The sequence below is a fragment of the Populus euphratica genome, unplaced genomic scaffold, assembly GCF_000495115.2.
Source record: "Populus euphratica unplaced genomic scaffold, PopEup_1.0 scaffold32.1, whole genome shotgun sequence".
Taxonomy (NCBI): Eukaryota; Viridiplantae; Streptophyta; class Magnoliopsida; order Malpighiales; family Salicaceae; genus Populus; species Populus euphratica.
This window is the reverse complement of record NW_011499861.1, coordinates 703,807-717,793: the sequence shown is the minus strand read 5'-3', so window position 1 is coordinate 717,793 and position 13,987 is coordinate 703,807. Positions and strand designations below refer to the sequence as shown.

Below are 13,987 nucleotides of genomic sequence, written 5' to 3'. Positions count from 1 at the left end.
CAGTGGCCTTTATATATAGATTTTGTACGAGATGGAATTGCAAATAGTTTGATGGAATAATGAATTTTTTTTATTAATGTACAAAGATTATTCATTTTGTTATGTAAGCTTACTTCTAAAGCAACAATATTTTGCATATATATAATATTTTTTGTAGTAGTTTTACAATCAAATCTCATACAAAAAGTATACTAACCAAACACAATAAACTATTTTTTAACTATAATTTCAACTGCAATTTTAACCAAATACTTCAAAATTAATAATAAACCTCACAAAAAACACTTTTTATTAAACTGTTTTTTTTAAAACCACAATCACAATAACAACCACAATACCAAACAAGCTTTTAGAGCGTATTTGATATTGCAGTAGCTGTTGTGGTTGTGATTTGAAAAAAATTATTTTATAAAAAGTATTTTTAGTTGAGATTGATTTGAAAAAATAGATGTTTGGTTAAGAATGCTTTTGAAATTGAAGTTTAAGAAAAGATAGTTTTAATGTGTTTGGTTAAAAATGCTTTTGAAATTGAGGTTATAAAATAATTTTAAAAAATATATATTAATATTGATGGTTTTTAATTTAAATATTATGAATTTAACTATTGCTATTATATCATGAAATAAATCATACTTTATATAAAAAAAATTACTTTAACAAAAAACTATCTACAATTCCATTACACACAAAATTCATCCAACAAGAACTACAAAATTAGATAAAATATTATCAAGAATAAAATTAATATTATAGTATGAGTAAATTTAATTTACTTTAAATTAATTTAAAAAAAAAAATTATTGTTCATGTTCACGTGAACAGTGCGAGTAAAATTAATTAACTGTACTGGTTTTTCAAAAAAAAAAACTATTTATCAAATAGTGAAGGACTGTTCCGCTGTTCATTGAACAGTAAATGCATGCCTCTATTATTTTATTTTTTAAAATTATTCAATAAACAGTAGAAACATGTATCATTATTCATTAAATAGTAACATGAATTAGATTTTAGTGGCGCAGGCAGCAGCTCATACCTGCTTTTCCTTTTCTTGCATTTCAAATGCAGTAGCATGTGAAATCCAGCAAAGAGTAAAACGCATTTATTATTAACCAAACAGCTTGTTTCTTGAAATCGCACGAAACATGGATGCAACCACGATGCCAAACGGTTTCTTTGACAATGAAGGGTCCCCAAACCTCACAGGAGTCTTGCTTTGCAAATATCCCAGTTACCAAACCTGAACCCTCATTTCCCAACCCATAATTTCCTTGGAGAGACCACAATCTTTAAAAGTCTTTTGGTAACTCATCATCACCATTGGAAAAAGAAAAAGAAAAACTATCATCTAAGAAGTAAAAAAGTAGCTATAATCTAAGAAAAAGAAAAATGGATATCGGTCATTGAAAAGTGTAACTGCTAAGAAAGCCGTGGCATGAAGCTATCTGCTCCTCCCTATCAACGTACTAGGAATTAGTATTCATGAATCAAAGAATCGGAAATCCAACTATTAAATCCCATGTTTTAAGAAAGGAAACAAGCCATTATCCTCTACTTGCCCCATGTAACTGCATCTATGTCTGCTTGGGCACTTCTGTACAGCTCCAACCTCTTTCCAAGTAAGGTACGGCGCTGCATCACCGCTGGATCCTCATCCAACAAGGAAGACAACTGTCTTGTCTGAATGAATAAAAGAAGGTTAATTAGCACCGCTCAGCAATCTTCTATCTCTCTGACATTGATGAACTAGGAAAAGGAAAAGGGATTGGAATCCTTACCTCCTTCTTGCCCAATTCCGCAAAGAAATAATCAAGCAAACTGCGCTTGGCCTCACGTACTTGACAATAGACAACAGACTTTGGAATGGAGTTCCTCAAACTTGCACAAACCATATTGACATAGGCCAAGACATTGCTCCCTGAGTTTTGAAAAGAAAATAAATAAAGAACAAATTTTTAATTATAATCATTATGAAAAGAGGCGTGTCTGATTTTTCAACCTAGAACTTTGAAGATATTTTGTTTTATTTCCAAGTAAAAAGATGAACCACAGTGTCATTTCTTTTCTTTTTCTTTCTTTAACAAACAGAGAGGGCCCTGACAAAAAAAGATTCACACACGACGCCCTCAAGGCACTGAAATAGAAGAAGAAATCATTTAAAGTAATCTAGTGTGAGGTAATCTCTCGAGTGCAGGTCTTACCTACAAAATATGTCTCTCCAAAACTTTAAACAGGTTAAATACTGCGAAAGACTGCATAAGGTACCTCTAGCTACTTACCAATTCGCCTGAGATATGAATCATTATATCTGTCAAATATCGAATGTGTAGGATTTCCACCCTTCTCAGCATCTTGAGGAAGCTTCCGGAAAAATTCAACAGTCAAGTAACTGGACTCCATATCAACTAGCTGTAACGTTGCTTTCTTGCTTTCTTCCCTCATTCTATCCAGTGAGTCAACAGCAGCAGCGCTAACTTCCACTCTCAAAGTGGGATATTGCTTGAGTTCCTACACGCAATAGAGAGAGCAATCACTTAAAACTAAAAGGCAGGACAGAAGAAAAACAGACAATATTGGTTTTTTTAGGAACAGGGTGAAACTAATATATGGAGCAAAGAAAGAGATATTTCTTCATTTCCAAAGCAAGGTTCAAGAAATCTGACATAATTTTGAGCATAAAGGACAAAATCTATCTGCTAGTATCTTAAAAGCAAATGCATCATTTCATTGAAAAAGCATATACTCAATTAAGTAAATCAGTGTGTGAGTGGCATGAAAATATATGAATGAACTTCAATGGATTCATTAAAGTAAGAATCAGAGAGACTTACCATTGTCTCACTGATAGACTTATGAACCAGATCCTTCAGTATAGCATGAACCTGAAATCATGGCAAAAATAAGAAATCGGACTAATTGATCCTCATTTTATGGAAACTGCAGAGGGTCTGTTTTTCCCTTTCCTTATTTTGCTTCTGGCATGGAAAACAGCAGTCTTGAGATGAAAACATCAATAACAACGCATGCCAAATACAAACCGAAATCCTATACCAATGCTATAGAAAAATGTATGATTATTAACAGCATGTTTGACAGAATTTATATTCTGAAGATAGATAAACTTTAGTCTTCGGAAAAGATGGAGAAAAATAGAACTAGAAAGAAGTCTCCTAGATCAAAGCAATAAGAACATATAGTAATTTCAATCTAGAATCTAAAGGTGGAACCAAAAGGACTGAGGAAAGAAGTGGCAGTGCAAGCTCAAGTACACATGCCACTTGTGCATAATTCAGTTAGCCCAAAATAAGGATTGATATTGTGACCAAATCACATAGCAGTATTAATAGCTACACTCCCCTTAACCAAAACATTTCCTATGGTCACCAACAATTTCGTTTCCTCACACACAATTACAATGAATACATATGCATACCGCATCAACAGCTGCCTCTGCAGGACCTCTGATAGTCACCAAAGTAGATTCAATAAGACGGCGATAACCTTGTTCTGGAGCTATTAAATGTGGCTGATATCCATCAGCTTCAGTTATCAGCTTTCGTACATTGTCCATTGAAAGGTGTTTGTCAAATTGCAACCTTTTCAGAGCAGCAGGTAACTGGTTATCAAACACATTGTAGATTTTATCACCACCAGAACGTCTGTAGAAAACAAGTCCCATCAATCCCATGGTTGAAATGCAAACCATAATGTTAACACAATTGCATTCCAATTAATTCAAAAAATGCAAATACATACGTGCCATCAAGATGTTCTTTAAAAATTTGATCAAAAGAACGACATATTTCCATTATCATATACAGCTTTCCCTGCATTGAAAATAAATAATGGCAAATCAGTGATATTTGACAAGGAAAGAACAATGCATACTGTAATTGTAAATAAACTTCACAGAAAGCAAAAGAAGACCAAAAGTAACATTGCTAAATGATTGGATCACCCTACTCCAGTCAGAAGGCTGTAATAAAAATAGAATGAAAAAGGAACTGTAAGATTAATCGAACCAAAGATAAAATGGAATGCTTACTCCAGCATCAGTAGCAACTGGCCTCCCAAGACGACTTAATTCTGTCTCTAGTTCATTTATGGTTTTGCTAATAAGAGACTGAAGGCCAGGGATTCGAGACTTGATTACTTGTTCCAAATGCTGAAATTTTTTACCACATCCATTATCAGAACGAAATTAACAGAATAACATAAATGGTTTATAAATGGGCAACAGGGAAACAAGAAATCAAGTAAACGAAGAGACAGGTGATTTCATTTTTTTTCAACAAAAACTTGCTACCATGTGAAGGTTATACAATATAGGACATTCCATCTATACAAATTAACTGCTGCAAATGAGAATTTCTATACAAATCTTGGATGTGTGTATGTGTGCATGCACCAGAAGACATCTTTGAGCATCTGTGAATCTATGCACACATGTAAGTTCCCACTAACATCTCAGAATACCTTAGAAAGCATCTTTCCTAAATGTTCAGAACCCATCCTGCTAGCAAGATGCCCGTATTCAGGGCTATTTTGAAAATACTCCCGCTCTCTGCGCCGAGCAGCAATCATGTCCACACTTTTGTTAATATCAGCTTGAGAGCGATTCACAACACCAATCCAAGGAAACTGTAGCTTGTATGATTTTCCTTCCAGGATCTGATAAGCCAAAAATAATAGTAGAAATTCATTGCAGGGAAACTTCGACACTTCCATGTTAGTAATAACATTACAACAAAGGCAGGAAGAAGTAACATTAAGCTTTTAGAACATCTTCAACCACTCTTCCAAACAATACTCCATCTACTTAACAAAAATCAACATTGCCACATCCAATAACAAACATCGCTTTAGCTTCACAATGACGGAAGACAAACGAGAATGTTTACTGATTTGATACCACATACAAATGATAAATGCCAAAGATGGTTTAAATTATAAAAACACCCCATGTATCACTAAATTCCACTGTATCAAACCTCAATGCATTTTGGTGAAGAAAAGGCCCCTATGAAAGAGCAGGGCTACATGAATCCAACAGAAAACTGAAACTCTACTGTCTAATAAAGTATGAGACTTGATTGCGAACTTAAAGTATGAAACTTACATCAACTGCATCAGTACCCTTGTCCATGAGATCAATCTTTGTTAAAACTCCAAATGTCCTCTCCCCTGAAATCCGATCATCAAATAAAAGGGTAAAATATCTTGTCTACAGTAATCATCATGTTAAATAAAAAAGAAAGTGATAGAAAATTCTAAAATTTCAAAACTTAACATTTGACTTGTGAATACACTCAATGTTGTTCAGTGAACACACCGCTCTCCCAGATGAAGACAAATGAGTTTCAAATTGAAAGTTGGTCCCATAAGATAAAAGGCAAAAATGAAAAAGGAACAGAGAGAGAGATGAAAATAGGTTGTTAAACTCATTAATCTACCCTGGATCCACTGAATTACTATCTAAGTCATCTTTATAACTTGTCCCCTTGTACGTTTTGAGGTATACATGTTCCTCCACACTGCTGGAAAATGGAAATTTTCCTGTTTTAGCTTTTTTCTACATATCAAGTTTGCACTAATTTTCAAATATTGGTCTGATTATTCTTTTGTATTGAGTAATGTTGTAGCAAAGCTGACTTGCTCTATCCAAACAATGAAGGTAAATGAATCCATTAAGTTCATTTTTGCACCAGGTGAATATGTACAGTTGTCTGAAATTTTACCTCTAGGGTCAACTTCACGGGAGATCTTAATTGCATCGCTTGTCGCGAGATCTTGATTTGCAGGAGAAATTGCCAGAATAATACAGTTTGGCTGAAAGATCAGAGTTGATTTAATATTGCACCACAAAAAATTCGCAAAAATTGGACTAAAAGGGACAATTTATGCATGTGGTAGATCATGTTGAAAATGATTTATACCATTAAGCATTATGAACATTCACAATGAACATATATATGATATAATAAATACAATCAAAATGCTCTCAGAAGCTCTAATTGGAATCATTTTGCATTAAGTTCGACTTTTGGTACCATGTAGTATGAAACATTTGAGGAAAATTACCTTCTCAATGTATGACCGGACCATGTTCTCGATGTCATGCACGATACTTTCAGGTTGACCCTCTATGGTGACCCAATTAACAGATTGGCCATTAGTCACTCTTGTGGCAAACAGGTAAAACATGTAAGAACATTAACAGAAAAGACTTGTCACAGTAACTCACCAACAGCTACTTTAGTAAGTCCAGGAAGATCAACCAATGTCAAATTCACAACTGAAAAGTACAAAAATCACAGGAGACATTCAGAGTGTTTTGTGTAAGATAGTGCCGAATAGAAGGCAATTACTAACAAGAGAAATTCAGAGCGTTCTAAATAAAATTCAAGCCATACACCTGACAGAAAACTGGAGACAGGTTATTTGAAAAGCATAAAGATGAAACGACATTTTGAAACTTAGTTGAATACAAGTCCATTCTCAAGCAAAGAATGATAAAATGATCAGCACATTATAACACGCCAGATTAATAGGACTGGCTGATTGTGGTCCCTCTGATTCTCTGCTCATCACATCAAATAATAAAAATGACGGTCCATATATTGTTGGTTTATCACTCACTCAGAATGAACTAAAGCTAAAACCATACGCATCTAAGTAAAAAGAGCATCGCAGTCTCACCATTAGGAGAAAAAATGCTTAGATGGATTGGAACGCTAGAAATTTGTTTGCTGCGACCTGTCTCTCGATCAGTCTCATCGGCGATCTCTTTCCTCACGGCAGCTATACATAATAGAAATATGGTTAGCAACTGAGATAGAAAATAAAGCATATATGCATACAAACAATTGCCAAAACTAACCAAACGATGATAAAACAGAAACCAGATGTCATCAACATATGTATCACTAGGCATATATGGCAACTACTATTTAACGGTCATCAAAAAGTAGCAAAAAGAGGAAAAACACAAGGCCATAGATCATACCGAAATCAGTAAATTTCTTTCTCGGGAGGTGCATAAACTCTGCGTATTCTCTTCCTTCATCAATCTTATGAAGCTGCAGGACAAGAGGACGCCGTGTAACAATCCCTGAAAAATACTCGCATCACTAAAGGCCATTGAAAAAAAAATTCACCAACAAATACCTAATCTCCGCGTGCAAATATTGCGAGCATGGAAGGTATCAACAGCTTAAATACCTGCCCCACGAGGTAAGAAGTCCTTTCCAACAATGCTCTCCAGCACGGACGATTTCCCGGAACTCTATGATACATTAACACGTTTAGATGAATAAATAACAAATAGTTCAAAAGGGTAGAAATTCCAAATAAATAGTTGAAAAGATTTTGTTGAAGTGGTGCGCATTTAAGTGATCAAATTAAAAAAAAAACATTACTTTATTAAACAAATGAACATTTAAAAATAATAATAAACCCAAACATCTTAAAATTGATAGTAATTATAGGTTTCGTGTGATTTGCATTCAATTATGAAAAAAAAATATGTGTGTGTAAAACTAATGTTTCAAAATAACTAAAAAGAAGAAAAATAAAGAAAATGATCACGGTAGAATTAAAAACAATTATTTTGATGGTTATATTACTTGAATAACAAACTAAAACGCAATGCAATCAAACCAAATCAGAGAAACAAACAATAACGTGATTCAAGAAATTAAAAAAAATAATAATCAAACAACGGCCAATATGACCACATGAAAAAAAGAAGAAGATGAATGATCCGGTTTAGAGTATAAACAAGAAAGCGTGGGTGGATTCATTGAAATGAAGAGCTGAAATTATGATTAGTAGTTAGAATAGATTGGATTAGAGATGGTACCTGGCCACCAACGACGGCAATGGAAGGCAAGGCTTCCCAGAGAGTAGGCAAGGTGTTGTCTTCACCATGATCTCCGAGTGCCGTACACGCTCTCTGTATCTTGTTCACCAATGAAATCAAAGTCTCCATTGCGAGGCGAAATGCTGAGTTGATGAGTCGGTTTTGATCGGCAGGCGAGGAATTTCCGAGTCGGTGAGCTGATGAGTCGTTCGGTGCGCGAAAGAGATATTAGTTTCCGTGGTCTATTTAATGTATTATTTTTTCCTCTCTTTTTACTTTTCTTGTTGTTGAATAACGAGGAAGGAGAAGGAGGAGGTTGGCGAAGGAACCGGGAAAAGGGAATGTCTGAAGGAAGAGAGCGGGGAGACCGTTGAAACGTTCTTTATGGCCTTCATTTTTTTTTCTAGTTTATATTACCATATTACCCCTGATTGTTTGAATGGGGGAATAATTACGTACGGCAATGCAACTTTGGGAAAGTAAACACAATAGTTCCATTTCCTGCTCCAATAAGTTATTGCTTGCTTGTTTGCTAGAAAATGTTATTTTGAAAAATATATTTTTTATTTTTTTTATGTTTGATTGCATTGTAAAAAATGTTAATGGAATTCAATTTTTAATCAAATAGAAATATAAGTTTTAGATGGAGTAACACATTTTCTGGTTTAATAAAATTAGAAAACAATTTTTATGAAAACCATAAAACTAAAGTAGTATAATATTTCATAATTCTTATATATATATATAATAAGATAATTTAAAATATAATATTACTAGAAAATAATATATTAGGATATATTAATAAATAATATAAAAGTATATCAGTGCATGTAATACTTTAATTTATATAATATTTCTAGAAAACACATTTGAATACAATAACCTTACATTTTGAATCATATAAATTTTATTATAAAATTAAGATACCATAGAAAAAAAATATTTTCAATGTTCTCTAAACACCAAAAAATAGTTATATGTTTATAATATTATATTTAAAATATTTATATTATATGTATAGTTACATTTTATAAAATAAACTATATATAAATATATGATATAATAAATTATTTATTTTTACCATTACACTTTTTGTATCTTTTGTTATATGTGATCAAATAATTACATTTAATGTTCTATATATGTTAGAAAAACTTGAGAAGAAAAAAAATTACAAAAACCTCCTATATTTTAGTTTATTTTTCATTTTCAATCTAAGGTTTTAGAAATTATATATTCTTTTTTGAACTTTATACACGTGTTAACACTTAGCATCCTAAAAAGAATCAATAAAAATATCTTTTTATTTACAACTTTGCAATTATATTCAATTTAATAACTAAAAAATTCTTAGAGCATCAAAATAACAAAATTGCCACCATAATTTATAATTACAATAATGTTGAAATCAAACTCCACAATTTGGTTCTTATTAATGCAAATCAATTATCAATAAATCTATTTTTATTTTTTTTTCTTCTTAAAAAATTGTTCTTTTTTTAGGGTTATCAGTTCTAAATTTGAGCCAGTAAAACCCTTGATAAGGATATGAATATGAACATTCTAGAAATTGTTGGGTGGTTATTTATAATTCTAGATTTTAAATAGTTATTGGTGTTTTATAGAATTATTAGGTGATTGATTTAGTTTATGGAACTATTGGATGTTGATAGTGGTTTCTAAAATTATTGTGTGGTTGATGGTTGTAAGATATTATGGCATTGACAAAGCCGGATGACTAATTTTTATGTGGTAAAGTTTTCTCTCCTTGCTTTGGTAATTGAATATATTTATACATTTAGTTTTTAACTTGTTTTATGAAAAGGAAAATGCTTTTTTAGAAAGGAGTTATTAGTAATTGTGTCATACTTTTATTAGTAGAAATGTTAATGGTTGTTATTGGCTATAATGTTTTATAATATTTTGCTATTATATACTTGTCATAAAAAAGATGTTATGCATAAAAAAAATTATATATGCATGAAAGGAATTGGAAACTTAAAGAAACATAGAGATATTTTTTGGGGTAAGATTAGGTAAGTCAAGATTGAGAAAATGTAGGTTTCTAGCCTTCTAAGAAATATATTTACAATCAAGGAGTTTATTAAACTTTCATCCATCTATTTATATTAATCTCATATTCTTGGTGTATTTGTGCTAAAAACATGCATAATTATCAAGTATATAAGAAAAAAAAATTACTAGCTTTTCTCTGACAAACGTTGTGTTATTGTCAAATCTTTTTTATAAAATATGATTACATTTTACTTACACGAGAAGGCATACTCGTGCGTTGCTACAAACTTATAAAACAAATGTACTTGATAGTATTATATTTGTGAACCAATATTCGATAAGTAATAGAAACTAAATGTATGATGGAGTTAATATTTCATGACAGGAAAAAAAGTTGTGTTGGTGATAAACAAAATGATTTGTACCAATCCACAATATTTTATGAGGAAAAATATAATGTTTTCACTACATGATGTAGCTTTTCTATTAATAAAAAGTAAAAAAAATTACAAAACTAAATTTCTACCAACTTAATATTAAAAAAAATCGATAAAAATAATTTTATAAGGAAAAAAACCGTTGAGGAAAAACTTTATAGTAATTAATAATGTTTTGTGAGGAAAATTACGATGCTTTCTCAAATAAAATCAACAAAGATAATTTTAGAAAAAATTATAAAAAAACCATTTAGAGAAATATTATAGCAATCCATAGTATTTTGTGAGAAAAACAACAATGTTTTCTCTGTATGATTTAGTTTAATTGTAATTATAATTCTTAACCAATTCAATATTAAAAAAAAAATTTGACAAAGATAATTTTAGAAAAAATCATTAAAAAAATATGTGGGAAAAAATATAGGAATTCACAGTCTTTTAAAAAAATTATAAAGTTAAATTCTCAATCAACCGATAAATATAATTTTAAAAAAAATTTATAAAAGAAACCATTTAGAGAAATACCGTAGCAATCCACAATGTTTTGTGAGGAAAATAATAACGCTTTTCTCATAAGATTTAATTTTATTATAATTATAATTCTCAACCAACTCAATATTAAAAAAATCAGCAAAAATAATTTTAAAAAAATCATAAAAAATCATATGGGAAAACACTACAGGAATTCACAGTGTTTTAAAGAAAAAAAATCACAATACTAAATTCTCAATCAATTCAACGTTAAAAAAATAAATCAACAGAGATAATTTTAGAAAACAATATAATAAAAAAAACAGAAAAAAATCATATTGAAAACATTGTAGCAATTCATAGTGTTTTGTGATAAAAGTTATAATATTTCCCTACATGATTTAGCCTTATTTGTAATGACTTATAATTACAATTCTTAATTAGTTAATTATTAAAAAAAATAAAATTAAAAAAGATAATTTTAAAAAAATCATAAGAGAAAAAAATATGTTCAGAGACACTATAATAATCTACAATGTTTTGTGAGGAAACTTACAATGTTTTCCCCACATGATTAAGTTTTATTACAAAGTTAAATTACAACTAGCTCAATATTAAAAAAATAAAATCAATATAGATAATTTTGAAAAAAAATATTACAAAAAAAAAAGAAATTGAAAAAAAAAATCATGTGAGGAAAAACTGTATCAATTCATAGTGTTTTATAAGAAAAGTTAGATTATTTTCTCCACATGATTTAGCCTTACTTGTACTTACTTGTAATTGTAATTCTTAATCAGCTTCATATTTAAAAAATAAAATTAACAAAGATAATTTTAGAAAAAACATAAAAAACCATGTGAAAAAAATACTACAGCAATCCATAATAATTTGTGAGGAAAACTAAGGTGCTTTTCTCACATATTATAACTGTAATTCTTAATCAGCTTAATATTAAAAAATAAAATAAAAAAGATAATTTTAGAAAAAATCATAAAAAAATAATAAAAAACCCATGTGGAAAAACATTGTAGCAATCAACAATGTTTTAAAGAAAAAAATTACAAAACTAAATTCTCAATCAGCTTAATATTAAAAAAATAAAATTGATAAATAAAATTTTTAAAAATAAAAAAATCAAATAGAAAAACCATATAAAAAAACATTGTAGCAATCCACAATATTTTAAAGAGAAAAAATTACAACACAAAATTTTTAAGCAACTTAATATTAAAAAAGTACAATTAACAAAGATAATTATAGGAAAAAAAGGAAAGTACAATAAGAAAAAAAGAAGAAGAAGAAAAGCAGGACACTGGTAGTGGTAAAAAAACAAAAGTGAAAAAAAAAGTGCAAACAAAATAATAAAAAAAAAGTAATGCATTTTGGATTATTATTGTAATTTACAGTTTAATGAGTATGGATGAATAATGATTTCCTCACGTCTTTTAGTTTTATATATAATATTAATTTCTTCATGGTCGTAATAAATTTTTATTTTAAAAATAATTATGAAAAAATAAAATAAAAATTTAAAAAATTTATATTTATATTTATATTTTAAATTATTAAAAATTAAAAATTAAAAAAATTATATTTATATTTTAAATTATTAAAAATATTTACAATTTAGAGCTTGGAAAACAATACATTATAAGGGTGTTTATGAATATAGTTGGGTTGAGTTTGAGTCTATAATTATATTCAACTCAATTTATAATATTTTATATATTATAAATTTGATGTATTTAATTTTTTTAGATCTAAGTGGGTTAAATATGTCGGGTTGAATCAATTTTTGTATGGATATTATAAATATTCATTAGTTAAGCTTATATTGCTAATTTTAATGAATCTAAAATTAAAAATAAATCTATAATATGAATTATAGATGCATCATACTTAAGTGTAATTTCTATACATTGCATTACTATTAAATTATAGTTACCCACCCTTTTTCTCCAGCAAAGATATAAACTTTTTTTGTTACGTTAAAAAAAATCTACTAGGAAATTGAATAACATAATTTTAGAGCCGAAACATTTCTAGATAAAATAATAATCCACAAACTATTAAATGTATATATAAAAAAAGTGTATGGTATACAAGAGAAATCATGTTGAGTGAGTTTTAAAAATCTTTACTCGGAATCCAATCCATAATATTTTTTTAATTTATTAGCGTTTATAATATTTATATTATTTAATTTTATTCATAAATAGGTTAGATCATGTTAAATAATATAAATATTACATATGAGCCGGTTCTTTTTAACACCCGTAGTGCTTCTTGTTCCTTCTCTCTGTTTGATTAGCAATGGACATTCCAGTCCTGGAGCTTCCCACCTTGAAATTTGTTCCCCTCCAATGGCGACTGGAGTGGTCCAATTGTCAAGAGTCCGCATTTCCTTCCCTCCAATGGCGACTGGTGTGGTCCAATTGTCAAGAGTCCGCATTTCTTTACGCACAAACCAATGGCATATTCGATGTCAGTCAAGCGATGCAATTGCATCTTTGTTATAATAAGATAAACCAAAGACTCTCTCTCCACCATCTGTATAAATTAGAGGAATACCTTCAAATAGGTCATCCAACTATTATGAAAATTCCAATTACATCCCCTGATTAGAGATTCAAGCAATATTATCCTAAAAAGAATCACAAATTTATCAATATTGCCTCCAAAACAAGTTTTAGCTTGACCATAACCTTAGAAATTATGTATTTATCAAGTTTCGTGTTAACAACGGATCATGATCTTGAGAAAGAAATCCATAACCGTAATTTTATCTTCTTTTTAGGCTATAGCATAATTTACAAGCGTTAATGGCCTTTAAATAATATTAATGACTTCTATATCATGACCACTAAGAATGTAAATATGATTACAGTTTAAAAAATTTATATTTTTTAATATTTTTGATTAAATTTTATTATTTTTTCACAGTTAATAGTTTTATATTACTTTATTTATATAACTATTATTCTTTTTGTTTAGATTAAATTTTGTTCTTAATATATTAGGTATGTTATTTTATTAATAAATATTTGTGGGTATTAAGTTTTAATATATTTTGTATGTGATATAATCATATTGTTTAAATTGAAAGTAGAGGATGCAATTGAAGGGTTTAATTAGTTGGGGACTATTTGGAGGTTATCGGCAACTAGATGACCTTTTGTCACTATCCAATCACACAGCCGAG

General features: G+C 29.6%; 1 protein-coding gene across 1 annotated transcript; it reads right to left on the bottom strand.

The window, feature by feature from the left end:
* Nucleotides 1-1,372: 1,372 nt before the first annotated feature.
* DL1B (DYNAMIN-like 1B) lies at nt 1,373-8,194 on the bottom strand. The gene is made up of 16 exons (XM_011024876.1): nt 7,859-8,194; nt 7,219-7,282; nt 7,004-7,108; nt 6,697-6,798; nt 6,242-6,292; nt 6,079-6,140; nt 5,736-5,826; nt 5,117-5,181; nt 4,474-4,668; nt 4,043-4,162; nt 3,754-3,824; nt 3,431-3,656; nt 2,829-2,879; nt 2,277-2,505; nt 1,776-1,915; nt 1,373-1,677 (listed from the first exon to the last, which is right to left on the bottom strand). Exons 1-16 carry the CDS (start codon nt 7,985-7,987, stop codon nt 1,549-1,551), a joined length of 1,830 nt encoding a protein of 609 aa, XP_011023178.1. The 5' UTR covers nt 7,988-8,194; the 3' UTR covers nt 1,373-1,548.
* Between the last annotated feature and the right edge of the window lie 5,793 nt (nt 8,195-13,987).

Excerpts from the sequence above, each read along its gene's own strand:
- DL1B (XM_011024876.1), bottom strand. The coding sequence starts at position 7,987 with ATGGAGACTTTGATTTCATTGGTGAACAAGATACAGAGAGCGTGTACG. Across the intron at positions 6,799-7,003 it reads AAAGAAATTTACTGATTTCG|CTGCCGTGAGGAAAGAGATC; the intron begins GTATGATCTATG and ends TATTATGTATAG. Across the intron at positions 4,163-4,473 it reads TAGGAAAGATGCTTTCTAAG|CATTTGGAACAAGTAATCAA; the intron begins GTATTCTGAGAT and ends AAAAAATTTCAG.